Below are 20,657 nucleotides of genomic sequence, written 5' to 3' on the forward strand. Positions count from 1 at the left end.
AAAATAAGTATTTGATCCCCGAAGCAAAACATGACTTAGTACTTGGTGGAGAAACCCTTGTTGGCAGGCACAGAGGTCAGACATTTCTTGTAGTTGGTGATCAGGTTTGGACACATCTCAGGAGGGGTTTTGGTCCACTCTTTACAGATCTTCTCTAAGGCCTTTCACACTGGGGCGGGGGTGGCATTGGCGGTAAAGCGCTGCTATTTTAAGCAGGGCTTTACCGCCAATTTCGCTGCACAATTAGGCCGCTAGCGGGGCGCTTTTACCCCCCGCTAGCGGCTGAGAAAGGGTTAAAACCACTGCAATGCCGGTGGTATAGCTATGGTGCCCATTGATTTCAAGGGGCATGAGTGGTGGAGGAGCGGTCTACACACCGCTTCAAAGATGTTGCTAGCAGAACTTTTTTTTTTTTTTTACCGGCCCTCTAGCGCGCCGCTCCAGTGTGAAAGCCCTCGGGGCTTTCACACAGTAGAGACAGCAGCGGTTGTTTCAGGTCGTTTTGCAGGCGCTATTTTTAGTGTTATAGCGCCTGCAAAGTGACCCAGTGTGAAAGGGATCGAAATCCTTAAGGTTTCTTGGCTGTTGCTTGAAGACTTTCAGCTCCCTCCATACATTTTGTATAGAATTAAGGTCTGAAGACTGACTAGGCCACTCCATGACCTTCTGCACTTCTTCTTGCGCCACTCCTTTGATCCCTTGGCGGTATGTTTTCTGTCATTGTCATGCTGAAAGGCCACTATGAGGAGCCAATGGACAGCCATGTATTGAAAAATCGTGGAAGAGAACCTTCTTCCGTCAGCCAGAACACTGAAGAGTGGTTCCAGAAGACGCACATTAAAGTCATGGCGTGGCCTAGCCAGTCTGAAACTGAGTTGCCAAACAGCCAAGAAACCTTAAGATACACCTATGATAAAAAAATATAGACCCTTCATTTCTATGTAAGCGAGTAAAATCTGCAGGGGGATCAATAATAATTTTCCCCACCAGTAGTGTATTTAGGTTTTGTGCTGCCCTAGGCCCAACTAAACTCGTGCAACCCCTAATTTAAATATGACCCACCCCTTGCTGTTTAGGACTTGCCCTGACATTTTTGAGTGGGGACACTAGTTTTGAGGGCCTGGGGGGGGGGGGGGGGGGGGGACAATGTATTCCCTTAATTTGCATAGATTTCCTCTCACTTCCTGTTTGGCTATGGGGCAGGAAATGAAGGGAAATCTCTGCAATGGGACAGGGATGGTAAAAAAAAAAACTGACAGGGGCCATAACCCTGATAATTTTATGGAGAGAACTAAGAAGATATAACCATGCCAATGGTGCAGCAGAAAACATATAGTACAGTGAGGAAGGTTTGTGGTCCAGGATGATGGGACAGTCAAAATTAGAAGCAGAGTCCCACCCCCCTCCCCCAGTTGCGGAATGCCTCATAAAGCGGCCGCACTGCTTCCAGTATGCGGGCGGCCGCTTTATGGGGGAGCTAGACTAGACTAATTTGCCTCTCAGCCCAGTCTGCCCCATAAGACTTGCTCTACACTAACAGTGTAGCACAAGCCGGTGGGGACTCTTTCCATGCTTCCCCCCTGCAAAGTGTTGGCCTAGGCCAGGATACAGAGTTGTTCCCCACTGTATATGCAGCCTTTTGTACCAATCCATTAGATTGCAAGTTCTTATGAGGAGGGCCCTCTTAACCACATCATTACTGGGCACTTAAACCCCCTTCGTGCCCAGACCAATTTTCAGCACCGACGCATTTTGAATGACAATTGCGCGGTCATACAATGCTGTACCCAAAATTATATTTTTATCATTTTTTTCCCCACAAATAGCGCTTTCTTTTGGTGTTATTTGATCACCTCCGCGTTTTTTATATTTTTAGCGCTATATACAAAAAAAAAAAAAAAAGACAGAAAATTTGGGGGAAAAAGACAAAAAATTTTTCCTCAGTTTAGGCCAAAACGTATTCTTCTGCATATTTTTGTTAAAAAAAAAAAAAAAAAAAAAAAAAAATCGCAATAAGCGTATATTGATTGGTTTGCGCAAAAGTTATATATATTTTTTTTTACTAGTAATGGCGGCGATCTGCGTTTTTTTTTGTCAGGCCTGCGATATTGCGGCGGACGTATCGGACACTTTTGACACAATTTTGGGACCATTCACATTTATACAGCGATCAGTGCTATAAAAATGCACTAATTACTGTATAAATGTGACTGGCAGGGAAGTGGTTAACACTAGGGGGTGAGGAAGGGGATAAATGTATTCCCTGGGTGTGTTCTAACTGTGTGTGGAGGGGGACTGACTGGGGGAGGTGACCGATGGTTGTCCCTATGTACAAGGGACACAGCATCGGTCTCCTCTCTCCCTGACAGGACGTGGAGCTCTGCGTTTACACACAGAGCTCCACGTCCCTGCTGTCACCGCCGATCGCGGGTACAGCGTTTCCCCGCTGCGCGCCCCCAGCGGCGCGCACGGGGAATGTAAATAAAAGGACGTCCACCCGGCACTTGAGAGCCGCGCTGTGGACGTCTTTCGTCTACAGCGCGGGTCTCAAGTAGTTAAACATCTTTTATTTTATTTTATTTCATTTCAACTGTACCATCTTCCCGGATATTGGATATTTCAACAAGACAATGACCCAAAAAACTTACTCGGGCATTTATGCAGAGGAACAAGTACAATGTTCTGGAATGGCCATCCCAGTCCCCATAGCCTGAATATCATTGAAGATCTGTGGGGTGATTTGAAGCGGGCCGTCCATGTTCGGCAAACATCAAACCTAACTGAACTGGAGATGTTTTGCAAGGAAGAATGGTCCAAAATACATTCATCCAGAGTCCAGACACTCATTACAGGCTATAGGAAGCATCTAGAGGCTCTTATTTCTGCTCTACTAAATATTTTAATGCAATTTTTCTGTTGGGGTGCCCAAATTTATGCACCCGTCTAATTTTGTTTTGATGCATATTGTGCATTTTCTGTTAAACCAATATACCTCATTTCACTACTGAAATATTACTGTGTCCCTCCGTTATTTGATAGATCAAAATGAAATTGCTGATCCAAAACACCCAATCATGTAAATTGTCAGGGGTTCCTAAACTTTTGCATACAACTGTAACTATGGTCACAAGGTTCGAAGGCTGTGTTGTCATTCCTGGGCAACAAAGTGCGCACATTCCTTGATATTCCATATAAAGAATGCATACAAAAGCCTAGATGTGTTTAATGTACTGAGAGAAATGGAACAGAGATGTGCTCAGCTGCTGGTTCACACAGTCAGGGAATGTTTGAATATTTATGAATCACATGGCTGTGGCACCACACTGCTGTGTATGGGCCCTGGAGACAGAGGAAGGTGGCGGGCCCTTGCAGAGAGTGTGGAGACCCTGCAGGTGAAGGATGATATCATCCCTCTGTATAAAGCATTACCTCATCTCCTAATCCAGCGAGTCACCAGATCTGACAGCAGAACGCTGCGCATTAACGGATCCGAGACCGCCGCACAAACACACACACACAGGGTCACACTCCGGCACAGACATAATTAAGCTGCCTGACAGATAAGGATTAAGTGATGATGTGTATTCCCTTCAATAGAAGGACAATTCATCTTGAGAAGATAAAGATAAATCCTTAACTGACCATCAATCAGGTGATCTCAACACCGATCAGACCAAGGAAAATGATTGGTCTGCGGAATGTCACTCTATTGGATGTTCTATGAAAGGTCATTCAAGAGAATCGTTTTATTTACCACAAACGGCTACAATACGCACCCTCTCTACAGTGACGGCAGATACAAAAACTAAACCAAATGTTTTTTTGTTATTTTTAAAGGGGTTTTAAATAAAAATAAAAAACATTTTTAAATAACATGTTATACTTACCTCCACTGTGTAGCTCGTTTTGCACAGAGTGGCCCCCGATCCTCGTTTTCTGGGGTCCCTCGGCGGCTGTCTCTGGTCCTCCCTGCAAGAACTCACCACATTCATGCGAGCTCCCTCACATTGTGTGGAGTCCTTGCATGCGCGCTCCCGTGATACAGCGAGCAGCCGTGGCCGCTCACTGTAACACTCGGCCCCGCCCCTCGGGCGCACCGCGTCATTGGATGTGATTGACAGCAGCGCCAGCCAGCGGCTGCGCTGCTTTTAATCCATCCGCTATAGCCAATCAACGGCCAGGCTGAGCGGCGAAGAGGATGTTGGGGCCGAGCGCGGGACTTTCGAGGGGTCAGGCAAGTATAAAGGGGGGGGGCAGTATTGTCGGAAGTTTTTTCACCTTAATGCATAGAATGCATTAGGGTGAAAAAACGTTTACCTTTACAACCCCTTTAAGAGAAGGTTTTATTTTATGTCCCCAAAAAAGATCCAAATTACTATTGAAACACAAGGAGGAAGAATTGTAGCTGGGCAACTGACAATCAAAATTAGCACCACATCCCTATGTAAATAGTAGCATATAGAGACAAACTTTTATGAATTTTTTTTTGGTGCAAAAAATACACAAGAAAACTTAGAAAAATATATATATATATAAATTATCTTAATATACAAGCAGGAGGTGCAAACTGATTAGATCTCCATTGACACACAAGCACAAACCTGCAGATGCAACCAGATTTTGTTCTTCATTTCATAGAAAACTAAAACCAGTCTATCTGATCTCCATGAGCTAGGATTACAAACAGAAGCTTTCATGAACCAGCCAATTTTACACCGAGACAGTTTTCAGGCGTTTGAGTGCTAGAAATAGCACCTGAAAACTGCATCCCATTCATTGCAATGAGAGCTTTCACACTGGGGCGGTGTGGTTGCGGGACGTTAGAAAAAGTCCTGCAAGCAGTATTTTTGGGAGCGCTGTATACATATATTGCAATGAATGAGCAGTGCTACCAAAGTGCTTCTGAAGCACTGCAGCACAGAAGTTTTTAACTCCCTTTTATGGGGCTAAAAGATCCGCGCTACCGGGCAAAAAGCACCACTAAAAATGTGCGGTGCTTTAGTGCCAACACGTCCCCATCCGACCTGCCAAAGCGTGACAGATGGAAACCCTATTTTCCATCCGTCTGGCGGATCAGATTGGATCGGATGAAGGCGGACTCTACGATCCGTCTTCATCCGATCCCCCATAGGGGAGAGCGGTGCTCAGACAGGTCGGTCCCTGCACAGTGTGCAGAGACAGACCTGTCTGCTCAGTGGGGATCGACGGAGTCCCAAAAAAACATGAGAAAATCTGCCAACCACGGCTGGAATGTTACATTTTTGCTCCCTTGTGGAATGAGAGTATACTTTGAATTTACTGCTGGTTTTATGCAAGTACAAGCTCCATAACTTTATATGTACCCTATTGTCTTAGGGCCCTTTCAGACGTGCGGACCGTATGTCCGCATTTTCATCCATCCGTTGCGGATGAAAACGGAACATACATTGGTCCATATGTGATTGCGGGTGTCAGTGGATGACCATCCGCCGACACCCGTAATCGTCCGCTTCCGCAAAGATCCGATTTTTCGGACGGAAGAAAATCTTTTTTTTCCCCCATCTGGCGGATTGGATGAACACGGACATACGGTCCGTGTTCATCCGATCCCCCATAGGGGAGAGCAGAGGAATGACAGGGCGGTCCCTGCACAGTGTGCGGAGACCGCCCTGTCAGCCGACGGCTCAGCGGGGATTTTACGGAGGATCCCCGCTGAGCTTTTACGGACACACGGAGCGGATCATTACTGATCCGCCCATGTGAAACGGCCCTTAATCTATGGAATGACTTTCTTCTTTGCCATGTATCGCTGTCTGGATAACCATTTTCTTTGTACCACTTATATTTTCAATAAAGAGCCATCCTGGCTGTTAAAAGAATAATATGTACAACCGTCGCATCTCCACTGACTAACACAGGATGCGGGCACGCAGCGCCGAGCTTCTCCGGACACAAACAAATCGCTGTCCATCCCCCTGAGCCCCAATCCAAACACAGTTTCATGTAGCATGTTCTGTCTCTTGTGCTGCAGATAATATTCATTTCAGATCCTTGCCTAGAAATCAAATGCACATCCTCATCTCTAGCACGAGTGTGCTAAAACACTTACACTAAAAAGCCTTACAAAAACGGAGCAACTTTAACACAATGGGCCAGATTCAAGAAGCTATTGCACCCGCGCAACCATAGGTTGCGCGGCGCAATAGCTGTTTTGCTCCCGCGTAGCGAATGCCCCTGATTCAGGAACATCGCTACGCGGACTGCAGCCTAGGATATGACAGACATAAGCCTCCTTATGCCTTCATATCTCAGGCTGCATTCTTGCGTTGGCCGCTAGGGGGCGCGGCCATTGTGATCGGCGTATAGTATGCAAATTGCATACTACCACCGATTCACAAAAGTTGCGCGGGCCCTGCGCATGCAAGGTACGGAGTTTCCGTACGGCGACTTTAGCGCAAGGCTGCTCCTGCTATAGCAGGGGCAGCCAATGCTAAAGTATAGCCGCCCTTCCCGCTCGTGAAATTTAAATTTCACGTCGTTTACGTAAGTGATTCGTGAATGGCGCTGGACGCCATTCACGTTCACTTAGAAGCAAATGACGTCCTTGCGACGTCATTTGCCGCAATGCACGTCGGGAAAGTTTCCCGACGGAGCATGCGCTGTTTGCTCGGCGCGGGAGCGCGCCTAATTTAAATGATTCCCGCCCCCGGCGGGATCATTTACATTAGGCGCCCTTACGCCGGGCTATTTAGCATATCGCCCGCGCAATTTACGGAGCTACTGCTCCGTGAATCGCGGGCATTTCAAAATATTTGCGTGGGCGCAGAGCAAAAATCGTTGCCCTTTGCCCACGCAAATATTGCACGGATCTACCTGAATCTGGCCCAATATGAACAAACTGAAGCACAACTCAGCGGTCGCTGCCACTGGAGCAATGCCCTCTGTGTTCTCCTGGTTTGAATCCCAACCACTATCCATGTGAAGTTTGCTATGCAAGTACAGGGACTTTGGTATCATCTTTGGGCACACAGTTCAAATGGGCTACGTTATAAAAAACATTATTATTATAGCCCACTCTGTGGCAACATAGTACACACATTCCTTGATATGCCAACAGAGAATGCAGACAAAAACCCAGATGTGTTTTATATAAAAATGCTTTTTTGAAGAGCAATTTCTCGTATAAATATTTTTATTGGAGAGAAAATCAACAGAATACAATGAACACCTCACAGTAAAATGTGTGGTACAAGAGGAACTTTTAAGAACAATTTCAAACAAAACATGTGCAAATCTTGATTATGGCAGAATATTTAGGTCACATATAAAATAATAAATTATGCATTTGGAACAAAAAGCTTCCCGTTGATTACATCTTTCTCCTTTTCCCTGCCTAAATATATTCAAAGTAATGAAGGAGAACAAACATACCTCTGGTTTACTAAGGCTGGATGACACAAGAGATCCCGACCCCACATCCAAGTCCCATTGCTTTCTCCCATGGTTCTCAGGATCCAGGGCTGAAATTCTTCCATCCAATGTACTAATTATGACCAAAGACCTAGGGGGGAAAAATAAATGGTTTTATGGTTTTCACTCATGTCACTCATCATATAGATCAACTCCAAATTTCTTAATTGTACCAAACAAAGAAAAATAAATATATATATTTATTTTAGAAAAATATTTTCTTCAATATCATTGATTACTATTCAACCAACTAAAGTGCGCACTACTGCAATTATCATGTGCTGAATACACTTCAACACTGGGAGTCTGGGTCAGATGCATTTAACGTGGTAATGTATAGGGCCGAAACAACTAATTGATTCATTTTATAATCGATTACTATTTTCATAATTGATTAATTGGCCAGTAACATAATGGGGTTAAAAGGAAAAAGAAAATAAAAAAAAAAAAACACACGACATGAGCCCTTTGGTTGTGAGTGTCACCGGCGCAAAAGGAAATAAATAAATAAATGTGAACCCTGATCTGCTGCAGTACTGTGTGCCCTTAGTGGGGGTCAATAGTGCTCTAAGAAGAAAAAGGTTACTGCGCTGATCTAATTATCCAGAGGTATTTAATCTCTGGGAATATGGACATAAGTGAAATATCAGGGCCACAATGTACCCAATCTTAAGTGTGAATAACCTGAATACAAACAATAAAAAATATAAGAAATATATGAGTCATACAAATGTGACACAGTGATTTCAAACTTAAATCATATATCTAGATCAGTGTGTCAGCATACAATCCATATGCCACAGTGCTTCTATGAGAAAAATGGCTGTTGTTGCTGCTACTGACCAACCAAATAGTGAAAACATATTACAAAAAAAAAATTATTATATATATATATATATATATGTGTGTGTAAAACCACAATATGCAGTATGCCAACTGCACCGTGAGTTGTCCAATAACCGATATTGGAACAAAATAAAATAAATATCAATAAAAGTGAAATAATTATCAAACAACCATACAAATGTGCAATGTGCTGGCTGCACTTAAAAATAGTCCAAATGACAGGCAATCTTGCTCTTATACAATAGGTTCCAGCAAACACAAGGTTCAATGTTGGTAATGCTGTGTACAGGAAAGTGCCGCTATCTCTTCCACCCGAGAAAGATGTGCCACCATCACCAATGGTTAAAATCAACACTCACCAGACATGAGCCCTTTATAGTACAAAAAGAGCAAATAATCACTACTGTAAATATTACTTTCACTGATCCACATTTAAAAAATTAACCCCTTACAGTAGCGATTATTTGCTCCTTTTGTACTATAAAGGGCTCATTTTAGGTTTTTTTTTAACCCTATTTATGTTACTAAATGTCTTAGGCCTGGTTCACACTTGAACTGTAGTGCATTTCTGCAAAAAAATGCATAAGTGTGAACCAGGCCTAAGACATTTAGTAACACAATGGTGTTAAAAAAAAACTAAAATGAGCCCTTTATAGTACAAAAAGAGCAAATAATCGCTACTGTAATGGGTTCATTATTTTAATGTGGAACAGTAAAAGTAATATTTACAGTAGTGTTCATTTTCTCTTTTTGTACCATAAAGGGCCAATTTTGAATAACCAATCGAGTCAGGAGGACTCAGGAGGGACACTTTGGCAGTGACACTCGTTGGCTCGTGCAGTACACTCGCCATAGGCAGAGGCAGAGGACGGAGCCAACACAGCCCAGCGGCCATCTTTTTTACGGGCACCCGATGCCCATATTGGCAATTTTTAAGCTGTTTCGGCATGTCGCCAAAACAGCTGTTTTCAGCCGATATGTATCGGCTGATATGCATCCCTAATTTTTTCAACAATATATCTTTTTTAATCTGCCCAACAATTTGGCCAAAAAAAAAAAAGCATTAAAAAAATGCAAACACGCAAATCACGGCAAAAATCTCAATGCAACAGCAAAACACACTTCAGAAACAGATCAAATGCAAACTGCATAGGTGTGTACTGAGCCTAAAGCCTCGTACACACGATCGGACTTCAAACAAACTTTTCCATGGATTTTTGTCCGAAGGGAGTTGGCCGGGCACACCCATAGCATACACACGGCAGGACTTTTCTGCAAACTTTCCCAACATCACGTGTTTTTTCTGCTCTTTTCCGCCACCCTTTGGTCAACTTCTGCTATTGTTGGTTGAATTTAACATTGGTTCTGGGCATGCGCATTTGTACTTTGGACTAAAATCCAATGGATTTCTGTACACACGATAGGACTTTGCACCGTAGGACTTTTGTTGCTGAAAAGTTTGTCCGTTTGCAGAGCGAACTTTTGTCCGATGAAAACCAAAAAAGTTTGTGCGATGGAGCGTACACACGGTCGGATAATAAAGTTTGTTGGCAAAAAGTCCGATCGTGTATATGTGGCTTTATGCTGGCCACACAGATCAATTTTCAGACAAGAATATTAAAAACAAAAAAAATCTTTGTACATTTACTGAATGAAAGAATATTTGAAATTTCCACTTGCTTTTAACATTCAGTTTTAAAATAAATGCAATTTCTGAATGAAAACCACATACACCGTCTGAAAATTCCTTTTACCAAGAAGTTTTCCAATAATGATATCTGATAATATTTACCAGATTCACCCTCCTAATAGTATATACAGTACATCTAATCTGTCTGTTATTCTCAGAGTGGATTGGAGATTTTGCTCCCTAACCATATAGTTGGTTATTATATATACCACTTGATAGAGATATTTAAGAAGATTGCCTTTTTTTTTTAAACTTTACATATTAACTAAAAATGACACACCACACTTCTTTTTAAAAGGTAATTAACCGATTAATCGAAACAATAAAATCGGCCAACTAATCGATTATGAAAATAAATCGTTAGTTGCAGCCCTAGTAATGTGTGCAGTAAATGCAGTTCTACCCTCCCAGTGTCAACCTGCTAGGAACCCAAAATCCGCAGTGATACCAATACTGCAAGGCAGCTCTGAAAGTATTATTCCATGGAGCTATTCAATCGGATTTGGCAAACTTCAGACACCCCTGCCAAATGTTTATTTTTTATTTCGATCTTGGAATTGGACTTTAAAGCGGAGGCTCACCCTAAAAAACAACATCTATGTACCATCCCATCCAGCATACTTGCTTCAGCTATAGTATGTTTTTTTTTCGCTGTATTTACCGTTTAATCGTTCAGTTTCATTTCAGACTCCCGCGGGGAGTAGGCGTTCCTATGAAGAGGGGAACATGATTGACGTCCGGCTATGGGGCGTCACGCAAATAGCCGGAGTAGGACTCGGCTCTTCACGGCGCTATACGGCGCCTGCGCACAGACTAGGAGCTGACTGTGCAGGCGCCGTATATATCCAAGTCCTATTTTGGCTATTTTCGGAACGCGTGATGGGCCATAGCCGGACGTCAATCACGTTGCCCTCTTCATAGGAACGCCCATTTCCCCGCCGGAGTCTGAAACGAAACTCAACGATTAAACGGTAAATACAGCGGCAAAAAAAAAACAAAAAACAAACATACTATAGCTGACGCAAGTATGCAGGATGGGATGGTACATAAAAAAAAGTTTTAGGGTGAACCTCCGCTTTAAAGTAATTTTTGATAGGACAGCCATTTCACAAGCGTTCCCTTTCTTTTATTTATTTTTTATTGCATTAAAACATGGAGATTTGCAGATAAGTCACAAAAGAAGGAGCTTTCCATTTCATTGCAATCACAGCTTCCATGCTTTTAATAGTTAAAATAAGCAAATACATTCTGTACAGAGTGCACCATTTCCACTGAGTTGGCAATGTGGGAAAGAGTGATTAAGCACAACCATTGTGTAGTGCAATGATAAAGGACACAGGGCCATCATATATGTAAATCAGAAAAGGATGCCGATCCCCAAGTACAAGATTTTAAGATTAACCTCTTTACCACCGCGCTATAGACAAAAGACGTCTACAGCGTGGTGGAGTTATTCTGGGAGGACGTCCCTGAGACGTCCTCCCAGAATCCTTCACTCGCGCGCCCTCTGGGGCGCACTCCCGGAATCATCTGTGAGCGCTGGGTCTAGAAGACCCGGCACATCACAGATCGCGGTAAATTGCCGCTGATAGCGGCCGTTTATCACGTGATCGCTCCGTCAAATGACGGAGCGATCACTTATAAACAAACCGGCGTCATTACATGACGCCGGTTTGTTTCCTCCCTCTCCTCTCTGTACCGATCGGTACAGTGTGAGAGGAGAGGGGGGAGAGCGGAAGCAGCAGCAGCTGTGGCTGGATCTGTGACAAATGCAGTTACAGATCCAGCCATCCATCCCTGTTCAGCCATCCCTCCCTGTGCAATACTCTGCAATAACCTCCCCATACTCTGCAATAACCCCCCCCATACGCTGCAATAACCCCAATACTCTGTAATACCCGCTAATATGACAATCAAGATTTTTTTTTTTTTTTTTTTACAGAATTTTCAGTGTTTTTTCTTTTATAGCGCAAAAAATAAAAAACCCAGAGGTGATCAAATACCACCAAAAGAAAGCTCTATTTGTGGGAAAAAAGGACAAAATTTTCAGACGGGTACAATGCTGTATGACTAAGTAATTGTCATTCAAATTGTGAGAGCACCGAAAGCTGAAAATTGGTCTGGTTAGGAAGGGGGTTTAAGTGCCCAGTGGTCAAGAGGTTAAAAAAAAAAAAAAAACACACACAACACATATACAGAAGATCAATTACATCAAGGTGATCTCCGCATTGCACAACATAAACAAGCACATCGATTCTAAAATAATTTTATTCACAAATGTACCCTTTAAAAAAAAAAAGGCAGTTTTACTAGATATTATCTACAAAAATAAAATAAAAAATTAGGACTACACATTTCCGTTAAAGAAGACTTGCCTCAATATGAATGCGTTACAAAGAGTAACTGGAAGTGTGTACACATCCTTAAAATCCTAATGACTATCTTGTGCCATCAATAGATATTTCCCCGGAGATACAATGTAAGAATGTAGCGCTTACCGAGACACATGCAGCACACCAATGTTGAGTTTCTGGATCATCCCTGACAATTGTGTTCCACTAACTGGCACAGCGCAGGACGGCTCTCAAGCACGGCTGACCACACAAATGTTTGCCTACATGAGAACCAATGCTGGTGTTTGGTTGCATGAGTTTGCTAAGCTGCAATTTAAACAGATTACATTTATCCCAGGACAAGATAACAGTCCAAGCATGGGATGACGGGATATTAACCCTTAGATGATGAAACTAAGCTCTTTATTCTGTCTAGAGTTTACAGAAATAGAAGACAAAACAAATAGACTTTTCCTATCAAACACTGAGAAGCAAGTCAAAACTTTCTGCATAAAAGCCATCCACAATTAGTCTCTACATTTTAGAGTCTAAAATTATGCACACACACTGAAGGGGTCCTGAATGATACCTATGAGGGGGTGTCACACCATGTAAATTTAAAAGTTCTATTAACCACTTCCTTACTGGGCACTTAACCCCCCCTCCTGCCCAGACCAATTTTCAGCGCTGATGCACTTTAAATGACTATCGCGCGGTCAAACACTGTACCCAAAATGATCATCCCCCCCCCCCCCCCACCCACAAATAGAGCTTTCTTTTGGTGGCATTTGATTACCTCTGCGGTTTTTATTTTTGGGTAAAAAAAAAAAAAAAAGACTGAATGAAAAAAAAAAAAAAAATTATATATATATATTTTTTTAAAACTTTTGTTATAAAATTTTGCAAACAGGTAATTTTTCTCCTTCATTGATGTACGCTGAGGCTGCACTGGTGGGCACCGATAAGGCGGCACTGGTGGGCACCGATAAGGCGGCACTGAGATGTGGCACTGATGGGTGGCAATAATGGGCACCGACGCTGTCGGCGTGAGGAAAAAAAAAAAAAAATCTGATTACCGAGCTTTGTTTACATCAAGTGGTAAGGGGGCGGGACCGGATCGGTGATCACCCAAGTCTCAGTGACTCGGGTGATCACAGGGCGCACGAGAAGCGCGAAGGGGAGGATGTCTATTGATGTCCTCCCGGCAATTGGGGTCCGCGCTGTAGCCGTCATTCCAGTCCACACCTAGGTTCAGTACCTTCATCATGTGACTATCTAAGTTTATATCTAGATACCTTTATCATGCGACAACCCCAAACCCTACATCAGGGGTAGGAAACCTGGGGCCCTCCAGCTGTTGCAGAACTACAAGTCCCATCATGCCTCTGGGAGTAATTATAACTGCCAGCCTTGCATTTCCTCATGGGAAATGTAGTTCCACAATAGCTGGAGGAGCCCAGGTTGCCTTCTCCTGCCCTACATAGTTATCTTCATCATGTGACCAACCCAATCGCACCTTCATCACGTGACCATCCAAATATGCAGATACATTCATCAAGTGACATCCCCGGTCCCTACATCATGTAACTATCCAGATCCATACATGGGTACCTTGCATTGTTAAAAATTAACCAAAAATAGATGCAACGCTAATACAAAATAATAATATGACAAATAACAGGTGTAAAATTTTCATGTGAAAAAAAAAAAAAAAAAACGAATTTTGTAAAAGAGAATTGTGTGAAAAACAATATTTTACACGTGAAAAATTAAAACTAAAGCAAAGTCCCAATAATATTTCAATCCATATCTGATAAACGAGAACAAAAAAATATTTGTGACCTAAATATCCTGTGAAAAAAAATATATTGGTAACGAAATGAAAAAGCTAGGAGCTAGGCCGAAGCCGCAGCCTTTCCTAATGTTATGGCCTAGCTCCGGAGCCGCCGCCATCTTGGTACACCCGGCGGCGGCCCTCCTCTGTTTACACCCACAAAGGAGGAGCCCGCACTCGTGGGACACCCCGCTCGTCTGTCGGTACTAGCTGGGGGGGGGGTCTCTGTACTGAGAAGAGGGGAGGGGGGGTCTCTGTACTGAGAAGAGGGGGGGTCTCTGTACTGAGAAGAGGGGGGGGGGGGTCTCTGTACTGAGAAGAGGGGAGGGGGGTCTCTGTACTGAGAAGAGGGGAGGGGGGTCTCTGTACTGAGAAGAGGGGGGGGGGTCTCTGTACTGAGAAGAGGGGGGGGGGGTCTCTGTACTGAGAAGAGGGGGGGGGGGTCTCTGTACTGAGAAGAGGGGGGGGGGGGCTCTGTACTGAGAAGAGGGGGGGGGGGTCTCTGTACTGAGAAGAGGGGGGGGGGGTCTCTGTACTGAGAAGAGGGGGGGGGGTCTCTGTACTGAGAAGAGGGGGGGGGTCTCTGTACTGAGAAGAGGGGGGGGGGTCTCTGTACTGAGAAGAGGGGGGGGGTCTCTGTACTAAGAGGAGGGGGGGTCTGCACCGAGGGGGTACTATAGTTGGTGGGGAGATGTGGATATTAGTGGGGGAGATTTTTTTTTGCCGATCCGAAAAATGATCCGATCCGCGACTCCTGATCCGAGGAACGATCCGAACCGTGAGTTTTTTGATCCGTTGCACCCCTAACTGCTATACATCAAATCTTCTAGCAAACCATTACCAAAACTCCACCGGGCGTCTCTCCGCAACCTGCCACCATCATTTAAATGGTCCAAAAAGTCTACCACAAAATACAGAGAGGTAACTGACAGACGCGACATTAAAAAACAGCTTGAAAACTTCCAAAACACCACCTATGAGATAAGCCCACCAGGTGTGAACCAGGCAAAGGACTTCCTGACACAACACAATGTCCTCAGTAGAAGTCAGGCAGGGTTCATGCCAAACCATCAAGAACCATGTCCACCATACAAAACATGGGAAGATATTCGCCTGCTTTGTGGACTTTAAGAAGGCATTTGATTCAGTGTGGCACCCAGGCCTGTTCCTCAAATTATTGGAGAGTGGAATAGGAGGGAAAACATACGACGTCATCAAACGTTCATACACTGAGAACAGCTGCAGCGTAAAGGTGAATGGGAAAAGAACTGAACACTTCCGGCAGGCCCGAGGAGTCAGACAGGGCTGCAGCCCAAGTCCAACCCTCAACATCTACATCAATGAACTGGCGGCAGCTCTAGAATCCTCCCCAGCACCAGGACTGACTCTACATGACACCGAGGTGAAGTTCCTGCTGTATGCAGATGACCTCCTACTTCTGTCACCAACAGAGAAAGGCCTACAAGACAGCCTGGAAGTTCTGGAGAAATACAGTGCCACATGGGCACTACCAATCAACTCGAGCAAAACAAAAACCATGGTGTTCCAAAAGAAAAATACAAAACAAAGAGCCCTTCCTTCACAATAAACAACTGCACTGTGGATGAAACTAACAGCTACACATACCTCGGCCTAGACATTACCCAATCAGGAAGTTTCAAGCCAGCCCTAGAGGCACTAAAAGACAAGGCATGCAGAGCCTACTATGCCATCAGGAGACGGCTGTACCACCTAAAACCACCCGTGAGAGTCTGGCTCAGAATATTTGATAGCGTCATCGCCCCAATTCTTCTTTATGGCAGTGAAGTTTGGGGTCCTGTCACCTACCCAGACCAATCCAAATGGGACCCCAGCCCAACAGAAATATTCCATCTGGAATTTTGCAAGCACCTCCTCCAAGTTCATCGGAGCACCTTCAACAGTGCTTGCCGGTCAGAGCTGGGCAGATTTCCCTTACTTCTCGCAGTACAGAAGAGGGCGCTATCATACTGGGACCACCTACAAAACAGCAGTCCCAACTCCTACCACCATAAAGCCTTACTGGACAGTAAGAACCAGTCCAAGCCGTGTGGCCTGCAACAACTTATCAACATCCTGTCTCCCCAAAACTCTCAACAATTCGGCCTGACAAAATCTCAAATAAAAAAAACAAACATAATGGATAACTCCAAAGAAAAAACATGTTGGAGAATGGAGATACGAAATAACAAAACTCCAAAAAAAACTAACGATTTACCAGTCAATGCAGAGAGACTACAAACTGGCCCCGTACCTGGAGGTGCTACAAGACCCCAAAGACAGACAGACAGACAGACAATGAGCCTGTACAGACTGAGCGCCCACAGCCTGGAAATGGAATTAGGACGGCACAGACAGACCTACAAGCCCAGGGAGAGGAGACTGTGCCAGCAATGTGACCAGGGGGTCCCGGAGGACGAGGAACACTTCCTGCTACATTGCCCTAAGTACTCATCAGTGAGGGACACTCACTTCCAGAGACTCTCCGCTCTCATCCTGGACTTCAACTAATCCATTCCCCTTATATTACCCCCCTTCCCTTTTTCCTATACAAACTTAACTGCTTTGGCGAGAGAGATAGAGGATTATAAACACCCATATATTTTAATCTATTTATAGTTTGTTATTTTTCTACTTGTATCTCATTAAACTGCTGAACAGCGAGTTAGCAAGTGTTAGTGTTCTCTTCTTGGCAGCACATTCCCTTTATTGCAGTTGTGGACAACCCAAGGAACTACACATCCCAGGATGCTAACCAAACAGATTCATACCATTACCTCCAAGCCTCCAGTTCTCTTCCCTTCACTACACTACCTCACAGCATCAGTCATCGCCAAGGAGACCTCGGCAATCCCCATGCACACATACCAGCTGTGCTTGCATATATTTAAAAAGCACCACAGACTTTATATTACAGAGGACACGATTCTCTGCATTCCACCCTCTATGAATCATATATTGCCTCCAGATAGCAGCACTACCTTCCTTCCTGCTGAAGTGACATTTCTCTTCTCACAGCTGCAGGCAACTCTCACTTCTGCCGTCATTCCTACTATTTCTTACGTAACCACACACGTGTGTGACGCCCTATCCACAATACAGCATGTGCAATATTCATTTCTTAAGCCAACAACATTTTTTACAGAGATGGAGGGAAAGGTTGTTCCATTGTTCTCCACATTCGTTCAAAGAAGCCCAGAAATATACAGATTGTCTGAGAGCAGTCAGAAAAAAAAAAAAAAGAAATGGTGGCGAGCTGAGGTTACACTGTGCGGAGGAAAAAAAGACACATCCCACAGGAACAGGGCTGAGGCTGTCAATCAGCTGGAGATCCCTCCCCTGTCACTTTTTTTCTTTTGGCGTCAGGAAAACGTGTCAGAAGTGACTCATGCCGACAGCAGAGGAACAAAGCAACAGACAGAAATTACACTTAGGGGGTTATTTAGGAAAAGCAAATCCACTATGCACTACAAGTGCAAACTACAAGTGCGAAGTGCACTTGAAATTGCACTTGGAATCAGTCGCTGTAGATCTGAGGGGTAGATCTGAAATGAGGGGAAGCTCTGCTGATATTATCCAATCATGTGCAAGCTACAAAAACTTTGCATCACAAAAACTAACTCAGAAGCGTTTCTGTATGCAAGTTTTTAAAGCGTTTTTATTGAGTGCATTTTTTTCCCCTCTCGTTTCTCTCTTTTTGTCCAAGGTTTCCTCAAGTTTTTGTTTCATGCTATACATTCTGGTGCGCGTTTGATGCATTTAGCCGCATTCCAGTACAGTTCTGTACAGAAAAAAAAATGCAGCATGTTCTACTTTTTTCAGGAACTGGAACATCCTGAACTGACCACACTGATGTGAAACCAGGCATATAAACTACTATTCATGCATAAAAAAAATATATATATATATTATATTTTTTATCTATCTACACACACACACTATATATATATATATATATATATATATATATATATATATATATATATATATATATATATATATATATATATATATATATATATATATATATATATACACACACATATATATACACACACACACACACACACACACACACACACATATATATACACACACACACACACACACTGCCTTGCAAAAGTATTCGGCCCCCTTGAACTTTGCGACCTTTTGCCACATTTCAGGCTTCAAACATAAAGATATAAAACTGTAATTATTTTTGAAGAATCAACAACAAGTGGGACACAATCATGAAGTGGAACGAAATTTATTGGATGTTTTAACAAATAAAAAACTGAAAAAATTGGGCGTGCAAAATTATTCGGCCCCTTTACTTTCAGTGCAGCAAACTCTCTCCAGAAGTTCAATGTTGGCCTAAATGACTAATGATGATAAATAGAATCCACCTGTGTGTAATCAAGTCTCCGTATAAATGCACCTGCACTGTGATAGTCTCAGAGGTCCGTTTAAAGCGCTCTGTCCATAGGACAACAATCAGTCCCTGTATACTGCACAAATCTGGCCTTTATGGAAGAGTGGCAAGAAGAAAGACATTTCTTAAAGATATCCATAAAAAGTGTAGTTTAAAGTTTGCCACAAGCCACCTGGGAGACACACCAAACATGTGGAAGAAGGTGCTCTGGTCAGATGAAACCAAATCAAACTTTTTGGCAAAACGTTATGTTTGGCGTAAAAGCAACACAGCTCATCACCCTGAACACACCATCCCCACTGTGAAACATGGTGGTGGCAGCATCATGGTTTGGGCCTGCTTTTCTTCAGCAGGGACAGGGAAGATGGTTAAAATTGATGGGAAGATGGATGGAGCCAAATACAGGACCATTCTGGAAGAAAACCTGATGGAGTCTGCAAAAGTCCTGAGACTGGGACGGAGATTTGTCTTCCAACAAGACAATGATCCAAAACATAAAGCAAAATCTACAATGGAATGGTTCACAAATAAACATATCCAGATGTTAGAATGGCCAAGTCAAAGTCCAGACCTGAATCCAATCGAGAATCTGTGGAAAGAACTGAAAACTGCTGTTCACAAATGCTCTCCATCCAACCTCACTGAGCTCGAGCGGTTTTGCAAGGAGGAATGGGCAAAAATTTGCATCTCTCGATGTGCAAAACTGATAGAGACATACCCCAAGCGACTTACAGCTGTAATCGCAGCAAAAGGTGGCGCTACAAAGTATTAACTTAAGGGGGATGAATAATTTTGCACGCCCAATTTTTTTGTTTTTTTATTTATTTGTTAAAAAAGTTTGAAATATCCATTAAATTTCGTTCCACTTCATGATTGTGTCCCACTTGTTGATTCTTCAAAAAAAAAAAAAAAAAAAATATTACAGTTTTATATCTTTATGTTTGAAGCCTGAAATGTGGCAAAAGGTCGCAAAGTTCAAGGGGGCCGAATACTTTCGCAAGGCACATTTTATATATATATATATATATATATATATATATATATATATATATATATATATATATATATATATATACACACACACACACACACACACACACACACACACACACACACACACATATATATATATATATATAATGATGTACTGGAATGCATGTGGTGTGAACCGGCCCTCTAGGTACCATTTTAACAAATTTTGTGCCTTCTGCATCTAAATCTGGCCATACACTAATAGACTTATAAACACATTCATGCAAAAATTTGGACGAATATTCAGCCGAAAAATTCTGAGTACCGTATACACTCGAGTATAAGCCGAGTTTTTCAGCACATTTTTTTTTGTGCTGAAAATGCCCCCCTCGGCTTAGACGCAAGTCACATTTTTGCGCCTGATCTCCCGAACTTTGGGGACCCCGGTACTGGACCCCAAACTTGGCACACATGTAGCCCCACTCTTCCTCTACAAGTGTGCAAAGTTTGTCGTCCAGGGGAACTACGGCCGGGGAGCACAGATTTTTTCAAAGCTGGGCACCCCTTCCATAGACTCCCATGTTAAACGGTCATTTCTCCTGTGACTTTGGGGACCCGCTACCGGCCCGTCGTAGGTCCCCTGGAACTTGGCACACATGTATCCCCATTTCTCCACTACAAGTGTGCAAAGTTTGTTGTCTGGGGGACCTAACAACTGGGGAGCACTGATTTTTCAAAGCCGGGAACCCCTTCAATAGACTCCCATGTTAAACGTCAGTCTAGTCATGGGCACAGTGAGGCATGCAGATGGACAACCTAGGCTTATACTCGAGTCAATACGTTTTCCCATTTTTTGTGGTAAAATTAGGTGCCTCGGCTCATACGCGAGTAAATATGGTACATTTGTCAGCTCAACGTATGCCATTTGAAAGTACTTCACATTTTGTTTACTTTTAATATTCAAATTCTGGAATAAATGCATTTTCCAGAACACAAAGCATATACGTTAGAAACTCCTTCATGCAAGACAACATTTTCCATTCTGTTCCTTTTAATTTTCTTGTCACTTTAGTTGAAAACAAAAAAGGTCGATTTCACTCC

At 43.2% G+C, this 20,657-nt stretch overlaps 1 protein-coding gene across 2 annotated transcripts in view; it reads right to left on the reverse strand.

Annotated features, from left to right (window-relative positions):
* EIF2AK3 (eukaryotic translation initiation factor 2 alpha kinase 3) overlaps nucleotides 1-20,657 on the reverse strand; it is an 89,058-nt gene that overhangs the window by 55,073 nt on the left and 13,328 nt on the right. For both annotated transcript variants that reach the window (XM_040335466.1, XM_040335467.1), the window contains exon 2: nucleotides 7,411-7,540. In XM_040335466.1, coding sequence (XP_040191400.1) covers nucleotides 7,411-7,540 — 130 coding nt within the window. The remainder of the gene's footprint in view (nucleotides 1-7,410; nucleotides 7,541-20,657) is intronic.

This window comes from Rana temporaria, chromosome 1 (genome assembly GCF_905171775.1).
Source record: "Rana temporaria chromosome 1, aRanTem1.1, whole genome shotgun sequence".
NCBI lineage: Eukaryota > Metazoa > Chordata > Amphibia > Anura > Ranidae > Rana > Rana temporaria.